The 15,696-nt window shown below is 36.5% G+C and overlaps 1 protein-coding gene across 1 annotated transcript in view; it reads left to right on the top strand.

Moving 5' to 3' along the window:
• The window catches only part of LOC117984416 (visual system homeobox 1-like), a 29,439-nt gene extending 15,465 nt beyond the window's left edge, over positions 1 to 13,974 (top strand). The window contains exon 3 of the mRNA XM_069500342.1: positions 12,106 to 13,974. Coding sequence (XP_069356443.1) covers positions 12,106 to 12,288 — 183 coding nt within the window. The 3' untranslated portion in view covers positions 12,289 to 13,974. The remainder of the gene's footprint in view (positions 1 to 12,105) is intronic.
• The last annotated feature ends 1,722 nt before the right edge of the window (positions 13,975 to 15,696 follow it).

Genomic DNA, 15,696 nt, shown 5'->3' on the forward strand with positions numbered 1-15,696 from the left:
AGTCAGTTAGGTAGGAACTGGTTACCTACTATGTTACTAAGACTAAATGTCTATTAAAAATATTTTCATCACGTACATTTTACAATTCATTACGTACCTACTTACCTACCATCGTTTTTGAAGTACCATGGAAGTACCCAAGTAAGCAAGTAAATAATCAACTAGAGTAATGTGTTGTACGAGGTTTTCTTCTGCAACAATTCGTGTTATTTGTCAAAAGGTTGTTTTTGCCGCGGCGCGGCGCGGCGACGGGCGGTGCGCTGTCGGTACGCGGTGGCCGCGCGCCCGCTATTTGCGCAGCGCCAATTGGAAAATGCATTATTAAAACGCTTTTGTTTAGACACCGCAACACTTGCTGAAAATCGAGTTCAGCGCACGACCAAATGCTTTGTTATAATTTCATTGTTTTAATTTTTTCACGTTTGATTAATTTCATCTCTATTTTGTATCTAGCTTCTGTCTGCGATTTACTTAATTGATGATTCACGTGTTTTTTAGGGTTCCGTAGCCATGTCTGTCTGTCCGTCTGTCCGTCTGTCCGTCCGTATGTCACAGCCACTTTTTTCCGAAACTATAAGAGCTATACTGTTGAAACTTGGTAAGTAGATGTATTCTGTGAACCGCATTAAGATTTAAATAATTATAAAAAAAGAAAAAATTTTGGGGTTCCCCATACTTAGAACTGAAACTCAATTTTTTTTTTCATCAAACCCATACGTGTGGGATAGCTATGGATAGGTCTTCAAAAATGATATTGAGGTTTCTTATATAATTTTTTTCTAAACTGAATAGTTTATGAGAGACACTTCCAAAGTTGTAAAATGTGTGTAACTTCTAAAATAACAGAATGATAAAACTAAAAAAAATATATGATGTACATTACCATGCAAACTTCCACCGAAAATTGGTTTGAACGAGATCTAGTAAGTAGTTTTTGATTTATCGTGCAAAACGTCGATAAAATACGATTGTACTACGGAACCCTCAGTGCGCGAGTCTGATTCGCACTTGACCGGTTTTTTATTTCTATAGAAATCTTTTTATTTTCCCGGGATATAAAGTATATGTCTCCAGATTTGTGCTCGCTGAAATCAGTTAAGTAGTTAAATCGTAAAGATGAAACAAACAAACAATAAGTCAAACAATAATCTTGACAGATTTGAATTTATAAAATTGTATTAGTGTTGGTAGGTAGGTATACAATTACCTAGGTAGGTACATAAAAATTAGGTGCCATTCCTGTCTGTTTAAAACAATCTTGAAGAGATACTTAATGGATAGAGAAAGCGCTAATCTCAAAAATACTGATTGGATTTTATTAAAAATCTAAATCAGTTATCCTTACCAGAACCTTAATACTTATTTATTACCTACCTCCGCCCGGTTTGAAAAGCAGACTTACCTGAGAAGATACCGGCAAAGATTGTTCTAATTTTCATCGATATAGAGTTTTCTAGGGGAATGTATATACCTACATATAATATTACATAGGTAACTAAGTATTTAACGGGGAATCTGGTTTCCAATATTATATTCATAATTATCTCGAAATTTCGCAGAAATAATACGGAATTTCTTGGTTGAGTACCTACGTGAATTCCTTAATAAATACTTAACGAAAAAGACGTTTTTCCTTTTCTCCATTGTTTAATGTGATGAGCAGCGGTATGTACCCAAACGCAAAGACAATGGAAGGGTGGCGTTGCTGTAATGTAACTCCAACTCTTTACACAGTTAATAATTAAAGAGACAAAATGAGATTACACATCTCGGGTTGTCTCGAGTCTCGAGCGCTGTAACCTCGCCGCCGCGGGCGACAGACTCCAATATTAATCTTAGGCTGAAGCCATACTAGCATTACCTACTAGCAGTGCGGCGGCGGCGCGTCATATACTTATACCTAATTACCTAGGTACTTGGACTCTTAAAACCTTGAATCTTCAACCTACTTACTTGGAAATGAATAAAGAAAACGCTTTTTAAGAATTACCTACATAAAATAACTAGTATATCGCGCGTAAATCTTGAACCCTTTGACGGGCCACTTTAGATAGATAGATAGATAGATAGATAGATAGAAATACTTTATTGCACACAAAAAATATTACATAATTATTACAGAAACTAAAACTAAAAAATAATTGTATGCAAAGGCGGCCTTATTGCTCACAGAAATCTCTACCAGGCAACCTTTGGTGAAAGGAGAAACTAGGTGTGTTGGATAGTACTTACACGCAATATAGAAAAATGAAGTAGTATAATATTATACTTTAGTGTGGGTTCGAGATTTTAAGAATTTTTTGTTTTAGCACCGTACCTCTCCGATTGATACTTAGTTTTTGAGAACCTTTGATTGTTTTCCACGTCCAACTCTCTCTATGTTTTTCTAGAGCAAGAGTTTTGATCTTTACGCACATGGAAAGTTTGGTGAAAAAGTCTCAGACAGTCCTCAGAAGGTCCAGAGTCCATTACTTCAAGTATCTATTTTTATAGTCCGTAAAAAATGACTCCTCACGCGCCATTTTAACATCATGTTAAAAGTACGGTTCACCTTTAAAATAAGGACTAAAATGTACCTACTTTTGACATGAAATTTGACATAAAAAGTTAAAATGGCGCGTGAGGAGTTAAATTTTATGCGTTATACGGTACACCTTATTCCGTAAGTTTAATGTTTCCGTTTAAAATTTGTCAAAACTAAAAATGGCTGTGTTTCCAAATTAACTATTGCTATAATCAACCTAATGCTAGTCTGCTTTAGCCTTAGATATAACTGAATGTATCTACATACGGTCTGATATGCGAGGCTTACCTACACTAATTTGGCTTGTATTTCGTTTTAAAATTTCTCGTAATGAAATCATAATAAGATCACGTAGGTACGTAATAGTTCGCGTCAGGTCGAGATAGCAATCGGGGTATGAGCCGGGGGGACGCCCTGCACACCTACCCTAGTATATAGGAAGGTGAAAAAATTCACAGCAGTAGTATATATAATCAATTTTAAAGAAAAACTATCAAGCCTAAGTAGGGTTCACAGGTTAAGGAGTTATATCTGTTTTTCGAGGTTAATTGTGACTACGGAACCCTACACTGCGTGTGGCCCGCCAAGCACTTCACCGGTTTTTAAAATAAGCAAAAGCTTAATTTTCCTACTTATACTAACTTAATACTTATACCTAGTAATAATCACTCAAACAACATTAGGGAAAACTTCCCCTAATGTTGTTTGCGTGACTATCATCATATCGTTATCAACTGAAGACGTCCACTGTCGGACATAGGTCTCTCGAAGGAACTTCCACACGCCACGGTCTCGCGCCGCAAATCCAGCGGCTCCTTGCGACTCGTCGGTATAGCTAAGCAAATTATAGTTAGTAATAGTAGGTAGGTACTTAATAAATTAATACGGAGATCAAAATGTCGCAATATGAAAATTGAATCATATTGAAACATGTGCACTCACTGCTTATTGAAATAAAAGTTAAACAGAACAATGTAAGTATAGCTACGTAGGTAGGTAGGTACACCATTACAATTCATGCGATGCGAACATCAGGATGACAAAGCATCCCCGAACAGCAAGAGCAAGAAAAAGTGGGCGTGGCGCTCCGCCCAGCGCCAAGCGGCGACCCGGGCGCTTCCTAGTCAACTGCAGCCTCCCTGACAGGACTTATCTCGTAATAGAGCTATAATAAAAGAGATACGCTCGCAATGTGTTACTAAGTAATAAAGCGGCGCCATTTTGTCTTTGCTTCCGTGTCGACAACGAGCAATAACGCCTTTATGAGTTGAACATCCACCGTCGCTGATCAAAGGTTCTGTCCCGTTTCATTTTCCGCTTGTTGCCCATTTCTGATTGACAAACGAAACGTGCATAACTCAATCTTTCGATTGTTTTGTGTGACTGTTACTCTCGATAACACAATATTTTCTTGAATCACTCTTTTATGCAATTCCTAAAAACAAACATTTTAAAGTGATACCTGAGATATAGGTAGACTACTCGTACCTATCTCTACAAAAATGTAAGCAAATATGTGTCTATATATAAATAAACACGTGCCTACCTACTTTTCGGAATCGTGTAGGTACCTAGTCCTAGATAAAAGTTCATAAACTAAATTAGAGTAAATTGTTAGCATGTTAGTCGAATTTTTTTAAAATAGAATAAAACTAACCATTTAACTGTCGTGGATTTAGCGGTTAGAATCGTAAGTAGCCAATTGCAATTTGCAAACAACCTTGGATGAAATACTCAAACAACTAACAAGCTAAACGTCCGATCAAAGTCAAATAGAAATATTTGAATTTGGGGCAGTTTATTTTTAAGGAGAGTAAAAAGTTTACACTATTAGGGTGCTCCAAGGTATAAACATCGATCGTCAGTCTATGCCTAATGCCTCACGATTGGGATAAAGTCTCCGTCTCCTGGGAATCAACCCAAAGTCGATTGGCAAAACTACTTGATGAATTTACGTTACGCTATTCTATTTTTAGACCACAACGGGTTTCTGAGCGATGTATAATACTTAATAATAATTTAATTAATCGTTATATTTTCTTTTGTTACGAATTATCCCCTTAGGCTTCATGTTCTGACGCTCTATTTCATTAAATGTGTGTACCTAATCTCTCACTAATGATATAGCCTATGTTTATTCACGTACCAAAGCCTCTGGATGGGTAGATTACCATATTAGATTCATTACCCATTAGTTATCTAATCTAGCTAGAAGATTATCCGTACCTTACCTGTTTAAATGCAGACCCTGTACTTATTAAAATATGTGTGTATGTTTTGTCGTTGCAATTCGATCTGTCATCTTGTTTGTCGTTTAAGGTCATTTATAACACCGAGATGCTACACTATCTTGGTTTAAACAACTTTCCAAACTAAAGTAAATTAAATTGGTACTACCAATCCTGTTGCGCAAACCTAACAAATTTAGCAGGGGTAAACTTACTTTTTCTTACCTCATCTGTGTGCCTAATCTTATAATCATCAATTGAGTGTGTTAAGTTCATTGTTTAATTCGAGCAATATTCCGCTTCAACCTCGGCTTCAGCCGATGTATCACTCTATTATTTATGGACGCGTTCGATACGCAATACAAATTATTGTTTTCAAAGTATAACGTTTAGGGGAGCCCGATGTTTGCAAAAGAGCCCTCCGGGATACCCTGCGGAGCGGTGCTACTCTACGATTTTCACGTTTATCAACATGAAAATAAGTTTTATTTTACATCATAATACAAATGACAAAGTACTTTTTCCATCTGAGCTAATTCAGACGTACCATTAAAGCAATCTTTTGACAATTGAATTTCGATTTGGTTGCTGCATTGTACGCAGATAGGCCTTTATGGCAGTATGGGGGCTATGGGGCGCTAGCACGGCTGTTTGCGTGTGGTAATTGATACGAAGTGACAGATACTGGGGGATACTTTTTCAGCCTCCGGCCGCGAAGAGGAGTAATGTTTTGACATTAACCGAAAAGAGATGGGTGTGATTTGAAGTGCCCTTTGTGGAATTATACTCGCGGACGGAATCTTTAATATTGACTAATGCATTTCACAGCTAATGGGGAGTCGGAACACGACAGGTGTGAGAGTTTAGACGCGGCTTACGTGGAAAATTGTTGACAGCTATAAGCATTATCTACCTATTTTGTATTATTTTGAAATATATTAAAAAATAGGTACGCATACATAATATGTACCTACATAGACCAATCACCATTTTAGTAGTTTATGCGATTCCAAGTTTTCTCTATATACCTTCGTTGGTACCTAGTTAAATCAACTATAAAACCATTGATAGCGGAAAGGCTGAAGAAACTATTTAGCTATCCCACACTCAGATTTTTTCATAAGTAGGTTTATCTGCTGGCAGAAGATAAGATGAGTTGCGCGAAAGTTTTAATTTAATATTTTATAAAATTAAAATTTTGCACACAACTCATCTTATCTTATTAAGAGGTGGATGCAGAGACAAATATTGTCTTTCTTAATTTTGTTTTAGTTATCTATTGGGTAACATATTATAATAATAATATAACAGATTTATAACAATTATAACTAAATATATCTATTAGTCATGACATATAAACCAGTCACTCTCCAAATAGGTACGAATAGGTAGCTATTGGGAACACGAATATTGACCGGACCATAATAGGTATAATTTATATCCTGTGGTGTGAAATGAGCTTTATTTAATAAGTAATTAGCTATTTTATAAGGGTTATGAGTAATTTGTAGGGTAAGTACCTACCTACATACTCATTATGATAGGTAGGGTACTTACCCTACAAATTAGTAAGTAAGGTAAGTACCTACCTACATAATGAGCTGCTGTCTATAGGTTATACATACAAGTTAGAACAACACTCGATGAACGAAGTAACAATAGGAGCATGGAATGTAAATTAAATCGAAATTAAAGTATCAGAGGTGATCAAGCGGTTCCATTATAAAATCAATCGTTCGCTAAAAACCGTAATTGTAATCTCAAACAAGCGGAGGGAGCGAGAGAACGGCGGTGGTTTGTTCTAACAACATTATTACAATAAGTTCGGGTTCGGTTCGCCGCGGCATTCCGCCGCACTCGAGCTCAGCGTGCGGTTCACACGCTGCTCCCTTGCTGCTCCCTTACCGCTTGCTGATCCATACCTACTCCACTAGTTATATTTTGTCGCATGTTTGCTGCTTTTCTAGCCCCCGTTCGTTGCTTTTGCTCTGTATCATAGAATAGCCATGAGCACTACACCAGTTTTATCGTTCAAAACGTTCTGAAATCTTATTGTTTTACTAATTTACATTTGTATACAGCTCGGCCTCCTATTCGGGGGTCAGGCATCCGATCCCGGGTACGCACCGCCAACTTTAACAAGTTGTGTACTTTTTAAGCAATTAAAATATTACTTGCGTCAAAAATGGAGGAAAGCATCATGAGGAAACCTGCATGCCTGAGGGTTCTCGATAATATTCTTAAAAGTGGGTGAAGTCTGCCAATCTGCACTTGGCCAGCGTGGTGGACTATGGCCAAACCCTTCTCATTCTGATAGGAGACCATACTCTGTTCATGAACAGTCGTTGTTGGGTTGATGATGATGGCGCAGTTTAAAAAAACCGGACATATTCGCTATCTTGAGCATCTTAGGGCGCCCTGCCTAAATGAAAACTATTTTTGTAAAAAAAGGCTAATGAATAAATAATTCTCTATGTGCAATTGTAAATCACACAACGAAGGAATCTATGAATCAACCAATGTAACTTTTATCTCTATGGGCGTTGTACCTTATTTTGCTTATGTTTAGGTGTTTAAACTGTGACCACACCAAAACAGCCCAGTGGGTTGCACGAGTCAGTATGCATACCTCCGTAATTTAAAGTTTCACACACTGACTGACTGACATAAGTATATCAATGGCAGCTCAAATATCTAGGGCTCACCCAGTGGTTAACTTGAGATTTTGCATGTTAATTTTCTATATACCTAACATAGCTCTCAGAACCTCTACTAAAAGGATTCTGAGAATTTTTAACGTGATTAAAAAACTAAATCCACGCGGACGAAGTTGCGAGAAAAGCCTAGTTTATATAAATACTGCTTTTTTCCTTATTGTATCACACACTATTTGTGAGAAATATTATCACAAAAAACACTGTACGGTCTGGACTTAGAAAAGCTTACGTTCAAATTGGCTACGAGGCCGTCTACGTCGTAGCAAGTGGCGTAAAGCCGAACGTCGCGCGTTGCCGCGTCGTCGCGCGGCAGCGTCGGATATTCTGCCGTCGGACAAGATAACAAGTTATGAAAATACAAAGTTAATTTGAACTATTAATTCTTGTGAATGCAGTTAATTTGTGAAACCTTTTTTTAACTTCAATTAGGCTGTCCTACGTAGCGATAAGTACATTGTTATGCTTACCTACTATGTTTCGTTCTTTGTATTGTTCTATGTGGTGCAGTTATAATAAAAAGTATAAGTAAACGTATATCTAGGCAACCGTGCTTCATCTTAGACTGCATCATTACTTGCCAGCAGGTACTCTGATTGCAGCCAAGCGCTAATCGATAAATTAAAAGAAACACACATTCATCATTCATTCTCGTAGAAAACTTCATTCGCGCTAGATACCTATTTGGTTCAAAAATGACAATGATGTAGGTACTCGTAGTACTCTTTATAAGGTTGACTGGTAACTGGGTATCTTATAAAGTACTAAATGTCATACCCACGTAGGAATGTTGCAAAAAATATTGGCTGCATTACTGCACCGAACACTCTGATTCTTTGCGCTAAAAAAAGCCGGCCCTTCTGTCACCTCACCTGACAAGACAATAATTAATCGCGGTAGTATCTGATTGAAATGATAATAAATGGATAATGAGCGTTACATTAAAGAGCCGCAGGCGCGCGCGTCCCGATGCCAGGCGTCGAGGCGTAGTGCGTAGCTGCGGGCGAGTGAGCTCTACATCTGTGCCGCATCGCAAACTAAACAACAATACGTGTGGTTAGTATGAGATTTTACTTCTCAACAAAGTTCATAGAATCCGATCGTCGAAACACGACTAACGTTAGTGTACAAGTAGTAAAAAACCGAACAAGTGCGAGTCGGACTGGCACACGAAGGGTTCCTTACCATCATAAAAGATATATCGAACACACACTTTTATGAAGAACACAGACTGCGCCATATTTATATGTGATTTAGAAAATTACTTACCTAGTCTTTCATCACACATTATTTTTGTGATGTAACCACAAATTCACGTCGTTAAGATTTCTCCTTTACTTGAAAATGACGCCATACAATATTGATTTTTCTCCAATTTTATAGCCAATGTCACTCGGGATGATGTAAGGATTCTAACGATATACCTACCTATATCTAAATCTGTTCAGGGCATTTAGAAGTTTGGGTGGAATAAGGTTTCATATACTTACATCCAGAAACAAACCTACACCTTTTTTTGAGCAGTCTTGTAAAAGTGGACCTGAAAGTATTTGAACTTCGAAGTAAAAAATTCAGTAGGTAGGTACCTACCGCCAAGTTTGATTTCGAAACGTTTCCCCTCAGATATAGCGTTTGCTGTAGATACATGGGCGAACTTGAACTTCAAAACAAGGCAGTTAAGATCCATTATACTTTGATGCTAAAGTGTTTCGATGCTCGAATTCTATCAACGTTGATAAGATAATCTAATACTAAGACTACTAAGTATTTTAAATTTACTGTCGTAGTCTATAAACCAAAAAAGCAAAAAAAAACAGTTGATGCATGAGGAAAACCTGGTGATGCGTAGAAATGCAGTTGATACATCATCATCATTTTGATTCATCATCAGCCCACTACTGAGTTAAGGTCTCCTCTCAGAATGTGAAGGGTTCAAGTCATAGACCATAGTCCACAAGGCTGGCGGCTGACCATGTGTGCTGTGTCTGAGGGCACATCTTTGAGAACATTATGGAGAACTCTCAGACATGCAGGTTTCCTCACAATGTTTTTAGACTATCCTGAAATTCATATACTTACTTACCTATTGTCAGATATTGTTTACGCAAGTACGTAGGTACCTATTATTATAGTGTTAAACTTTATATTGGTTGTATACTGATTAATTATGTTTAATTAGCTTAAAGATTTGACTAGCTAGACCGGTTAAGTACTTATAGCACAGTGTAGTTAAACCGGAACAAAGGCGAAACTTATACACATTTACTATGCAGTTTAGCCTTTCAATGAAGCTCTGTTTGTCTTTGTTATGCTCCGAGCTGGTTATACATGCATGTTGGCGCGCTGCAGCGCCTATATATTAGAATTCGGTAATTTCCTGTGTGTAGGACTTAAAACAATAGGAACTAGGTATATAGTATTAACTCAGTTTGCGATAAAGTTGTTATACTTAGAAACGAGCAAAGAGATAGTATAAGTAACAATTTTTTTCTTTTGGAACGCGGTCCGGGTACGAGGTATATTCACAGAAATTTAAATCCATACTCTTATTATAAATGGAAAAGTCTGACTGAGTATAATATTCTGTCTGCTAGCTTTTCGCGGCCGATTTTGATTGAATTTTGTGCACAAATATCTAAATATTGCTTAGATAAAGTTATGAATCAAAACTCGATAAAACAAACAAATGGGTTAAACTGAGTACAATGCGTGTCGGACAAAAGGGCGTTGGCTAATCTTGTTGCGGGCGAGCATCGACAACAACGGCAGGAACGGAGACGGAGCGTGCATTCTCTGAGGAAGGAGCCCTCAGGTCTGCCGCTGGCATCGGCCATATTTGCCGCATGAGCGCAGCACAATGGCCTACGCTCGATGAGTGCGAAAGCTCCTCACTCATTTTCCGAAAGTTAATAGGGGCTTTTGTCGAGCTCCCGACCGACACTTGTAATGCAATTAACTCCGACAATGGTGGTATCGTTAACGAATTAATTCTAAGCTTCCAACGCCATTAAAACTCGGCACGTTTTGTTATTGGGTTTCGCTAGTTACTTTGTGTTCAGGGTTGCGATACGAAAAAAACTGTGGTTGAGTGGTGCACTTTTCTTGTATCGAGTAAGTAGATACCTACTTACTTGAAAATTTACCTAGATACACCTAAAAATAAGTAGCATTACATTAACTTGAAATCCCTCTATGGAAATAAGAAATAATACTTAAGTTAAAAATATAATTTCTTTTGAATAAAAAAACTCTCTGTGTTCATTTCCGCCTCTATTTAAACTAAATATCAGCTATCAAACGATAATCGTACTTATTGGTAGTTTAAAAATCCCAGATTAGTAAGTAGGGATGTTTATTCTTATTAACTTAACAAAATTATTCTCTATTCTAATTAAATAAAGTAGATTAAAGAATAACTTTCACTGTATTAAGTTCTTATTAGGTTTTTAATTAGAATATACCCTACCAGCAGAGTTAACTAAGCTACCAGTCAGAAATAATTACTACCTATCACTCATTATTATGATATTGGTAATGAATAGTGATATTGGTAGACTCAATAATAGGTCATCTTCCGAAGTTATGAATGAGGGGGCGTAGCAAAGATGCCGCATAGTGTTTGTGACTGAAGGTAAACTTGTAAGCCGCTCCGACCACCCAGCAGCTCAACTTTTCGACACTTGTGCGATGCTAAGTCGAGTGGAAGCTGAGACGTACTGAGAACGTCATTGATCATCTAACAAACAAATTTTTTTACTCGTAGCTGTTAGTACAGTAGCGCGGTCATCACTAAATGAAACTGGGTCGCACAATTGTCCCGAATAAACACGCTGTATTATAAACATATTGGTGGAACTTCAAATCAGCAAATTGAATATTGACTTGATATTTGAATGATCTATTCAGATGCATTGGTATTAATTTTCATACCTTGAACAATTTTGTTAATACTCTACGTCTATTTTAGGAATAGATTTGTTTTTTGCTTTTCAATTGACATTCAGAAATATCTTTAGGCATAACCTATTAAATTATACCTCCTAAGAATGTTGATGCTGAACAGAAAGGTGACACATAAGTACTTAATTTGATACGAACTAACTTTTGCCTGGTCGACTTTGCTGAGACTAGCTCAATATGTAATGGTATACTAAAGGTAGTAAAGCAGCTACAAGTGTACAGGTATAGTGTGTTGCAGGTGGTTGAGTGAGTTTATTCGAAAAACCTTTGTATGATAAAAAGCATAGTAGGTAATAGATAAACTAAAGTAGGTACCTACACAGTACACTAGTACCTATATTTACTGTACAAACAAATATTTAGGTAATTTAAATTAACAGTTTATGACACTTGCACAAGTAGGTATACAAATGAGGATTGAACAGGATATTTTCCGTGACCGGAGCATAGACCAGCTTCCTATAATCACAAGGTGATGGTACCCTGTATTCTCACTGTGTGGGCGTGCGCAAAATAAGGTAGATCAGCCCACAGGCACATGAGCGAAGCTCTTATTCGTGATAGTTATAAACAGCGATCCAGTCGCAGTTTCTGAACACGGCAATGGCATCAATGCTTGCAATAATATAATAACATGTAAGTACTCAGTATTTTTTATTAAAAGAAATTTCTGTTACAGGTATGGTTCAAGAATCGCCGCGCGAAATGGCGCAAGCAAAGCGCGAAGAGCAAGAGCGGCTTCGTAAGCTTCAAGAGGAGAGAGCTTGCGGCGCGCAATGGCGTCGGCGCGGGCGCGTCTCACCTCTCCAGCGCGTCCGCCGCCCGCGCCGCCACCCCTCGACCTTACCACCGACGATTCTGAAGACTCTGATCTTGAAGTTGCTTAAGTGCCAGTGAAAAAGTGATAAACTTATAATCATAACAGGATTCAGTTTGAAAATAAATGACTAATAAATATTTTTACTAAGTCGGTTAAAAACTCGACAGATATCTTTAAATAAAGTGCACAAATAGATTCACGTTAAGGACTCGGCAAGGACGAGGTGAGACAGTTCCGTTTATAAAAAAACTTTTAGAAAAAATATAAACTTAGGATTTTGTTGTTCCGTCTGTAATTCAGTGTACCTATTAATTTATCTATAGGAATAACAATTGTTAAAGCTAAATACGAGTACAGCTACTTTAAAAAGATTCCTTGTAAGTACTTACTATTTTACGATTTTAAGATTCTGTATAGTGATTTTAAGTTATTGGTTGTAATTATTCGTAAATAAGTAGTAGCGAAATGTGTTGATCTTAACTTAACTGTAGTGTCCCCCACTGTTTAAAATAATGTATAGGTACATCTATTTATACATTTTATTCTTTACATGGTACCTACAATCTACATACATAGAATATAAGCATATACTGGGAATACATACATCTATAAGAAACAGATTTAATTACGTTTCGTTACCGAAAATATAAAATCTTACCTACTTACCTAAAATATTGTACAAATACCTACAACGATTTGTGCAATCCCAATAAAGGACTTTTAGTAAATTTCGTTACTTACTTTAATACTTTTTAAATTGCCAAATAATATCACCGTGGAATATAAATCACTCATAAAATAAAATAAAAACATTTTCAGAATGTTTTGTTCAATTATTCATTATTGTTTCAATTTTAAAAACAAGAAACTGAAGCTTACTTCACTCAAAAATTTCAATCAGGGCTCATCCTTAGGTCTCTTCATTTGGTTCTTGGTTTTGTGAAGCAAATGAATTACTATTTTCAAAAAAATCAAAATATTATGAGAATGAAAATATGAATAAGTATATATGAAAGGAAATGAAAGGAAATTTATTTCATGTAGGACACCATGTGCCACTTATGTATTAGCTAGCTGATGCCGCGACTTCGCCCGCGTGGATTTAGGTTTGTAAAATCCTGTTGGAACTCTGTAATTTTCCGGGATAAAAAGTAGCTTATTCATTCTCCAGGTCTTAACTATCCCAATGCAAAAAATCACATCGATCCATGGCTCCGTTGCAGCCTGATTGAACGACAAACCAACAAACAAACACACTTTCGCATTTATTTAAGTATATGGGTACTGATGATATTAGGTAAGTATGTCAGACTCAACCACCGATTGCCCGATTCGGAAGGCAGAATCTACTGAGAAGCGCCGCCGCCGGCAAGAGACTCACGAGAATATCACTACAAGAAATGATAGTAAAAATAAAAAAACTTAAAAATTGAAATTATAATTAACTGGGTGTGCCATTTTCTTTAGACCTTTATATTGTGTAAACTTACGTCTTTAACCACTATAACTATGTATTACCTTGGTAATTCCGATTTAGTAGACTTTAGCGAGGTAAGCTATTAGATAACTCAATATAGTATCTATCAGTTTATTGTGTAAACATACAAAACATTAATAATTGAAAAGCATATACCTACATAATAATATATGAGTACCTATTTAGTATATTAGGTATTGGCAATATACAATAAAGATAATTAAGAGTAAATAAATAAAGTCGAACACATACTTAAGTCTATTTATTTCATGGAACTTGAAAGTTATATCGTGCGTCTGAACTAACAAAGGGCCCTACAAAATCCACTAAAATAATGTACTGAATCAAAATATTTTATTTCTTCCAAGACGTCACAACATGGCGGAGCCTTTTCCCCTTTGTTAGTTCGGACCGCATTGTTTCTTTTTATTAATATGAATTAAGCATGCAAGAGAATCACGTGATATTAAGTTATTATCTATTATACGTAGGTACGTAGTGTAGTGTTATATGAGTTATAATTACAGCAGAACATCAGCAACATCAGAGAAACCATCAATTTTGTGAGATTAAGTAAGCCTACCTTAGGCTGCTATTACCTATAGGTGTAGCTAAGTATTTATTTGCAATATAATTTCACATTTGCGAAGTAGATAAAAGTTGGATGCAAATAAATTTTCGGATATATCTGTAAAACCTAAACACAAAAATAAAATTAACCCCAAAATAACAATCTTCGTAGCATCCATGTAGCAAAGCAACTAAACAAAAGCGCGTTGAACTCTAATATTCGAGAAATTAAAATTAGTTTAGTTTAAAATAGTGATTTATTGGTGGCAACTAAATGTTTATTTTGTCGGAGCCAAATTACAATAGTATAAGATAATTCAATTAAATTATATTTATATTTGAACTGGAAACCATGTGCATTTTTAGGGTTCCGTAGAAAAAAGGGACTCTTAAGTAACATCGCTATGTTCAGCTTTCCTGTCCGTCCACCCGTCCGCGCCTTAATTTAGGGACTATTAGTACGAGAAAGCTTTATTTGGCACGCCGCATGGTTATACATATTAAACATGTGGACAAAGTGGTACTTAAAAAAAAATATACACGTAAAGTGGGTCAAATTTTTTTCGTGGCCTGGGAAGTCTTTGGATAGATCTTAAAATATTGTCAGTCTGTGAAAATTATTTTTCGATTCAGGGATCCGTTTGCAAAATATTTAGCTTTAAAGTGCTAATTTTTGTTCTAGAGTTAAGTGCTCCCCACCCCCTAATAGCTAAATGGTTGCTGCTAGCTAAATAGTTATTGGACAACTATCACACACACGCACATACACACACACACACACACACACACACTATACAAAGCTAAGTAGGCTTTACAAGTTAATGAACTTAATAGTCAACCAACTTTTAAAAATGTACCTACTTGGAGTCGTATAAATTTCATTATCTATCCATCATTCACATACCATCAAACTCCAGTGTATTTCTATTTTTACTATACGTTCCTATTATATCTTCTCTTCTACCATTCTCATGCTGAGAGGAGACGTCCATGTCCAGTATGGGCCGGCGATCGATGGGTTTGTCATCTAGTTTATTTATCTACACAAGTCATAATCCGAATTTTTCTGTGAATTCGCTTATTATCTCTTTTTCATGGACTCTAATATCAAATATGGTTTTCATCATTATTTAGAACATTTCAAGAAGTTTTGTTTGTATACTATACTAGCTGATGCCTGCGACTTCTCGCGATGTTACCTACTCTTCGTTCTTTCACCTATCTCTATGCCAAAAATCAAGTCGATTGGGTCCTTAGTTAAGGCGTGAAGGAAAGACAAAACAAACAAACACACTTTGGCATTTAGAATATTACTTAGTATAGATAGATGTTTATCTATAGAATATGTAAATACCGATCCGTGCAAAGCTATGGCAACATAGCTATAACTACCTACCTGATGA

Source organism: Maniola hyperantus, chromosome 8, assembly GCF_902806685.2.
Source record: "Maniola hyperantus chromosome 8, iAphHyp1.2, whole genome shotgun sequence".
In the NCBI taxonomy this organism is placed as follows: domain Eukaryota; kingdom Metazoa; phylum Arthropoda; class Insecta; order Lepidoptera; family Nymphalidae; genus Maniola; species Maniola hyperantus.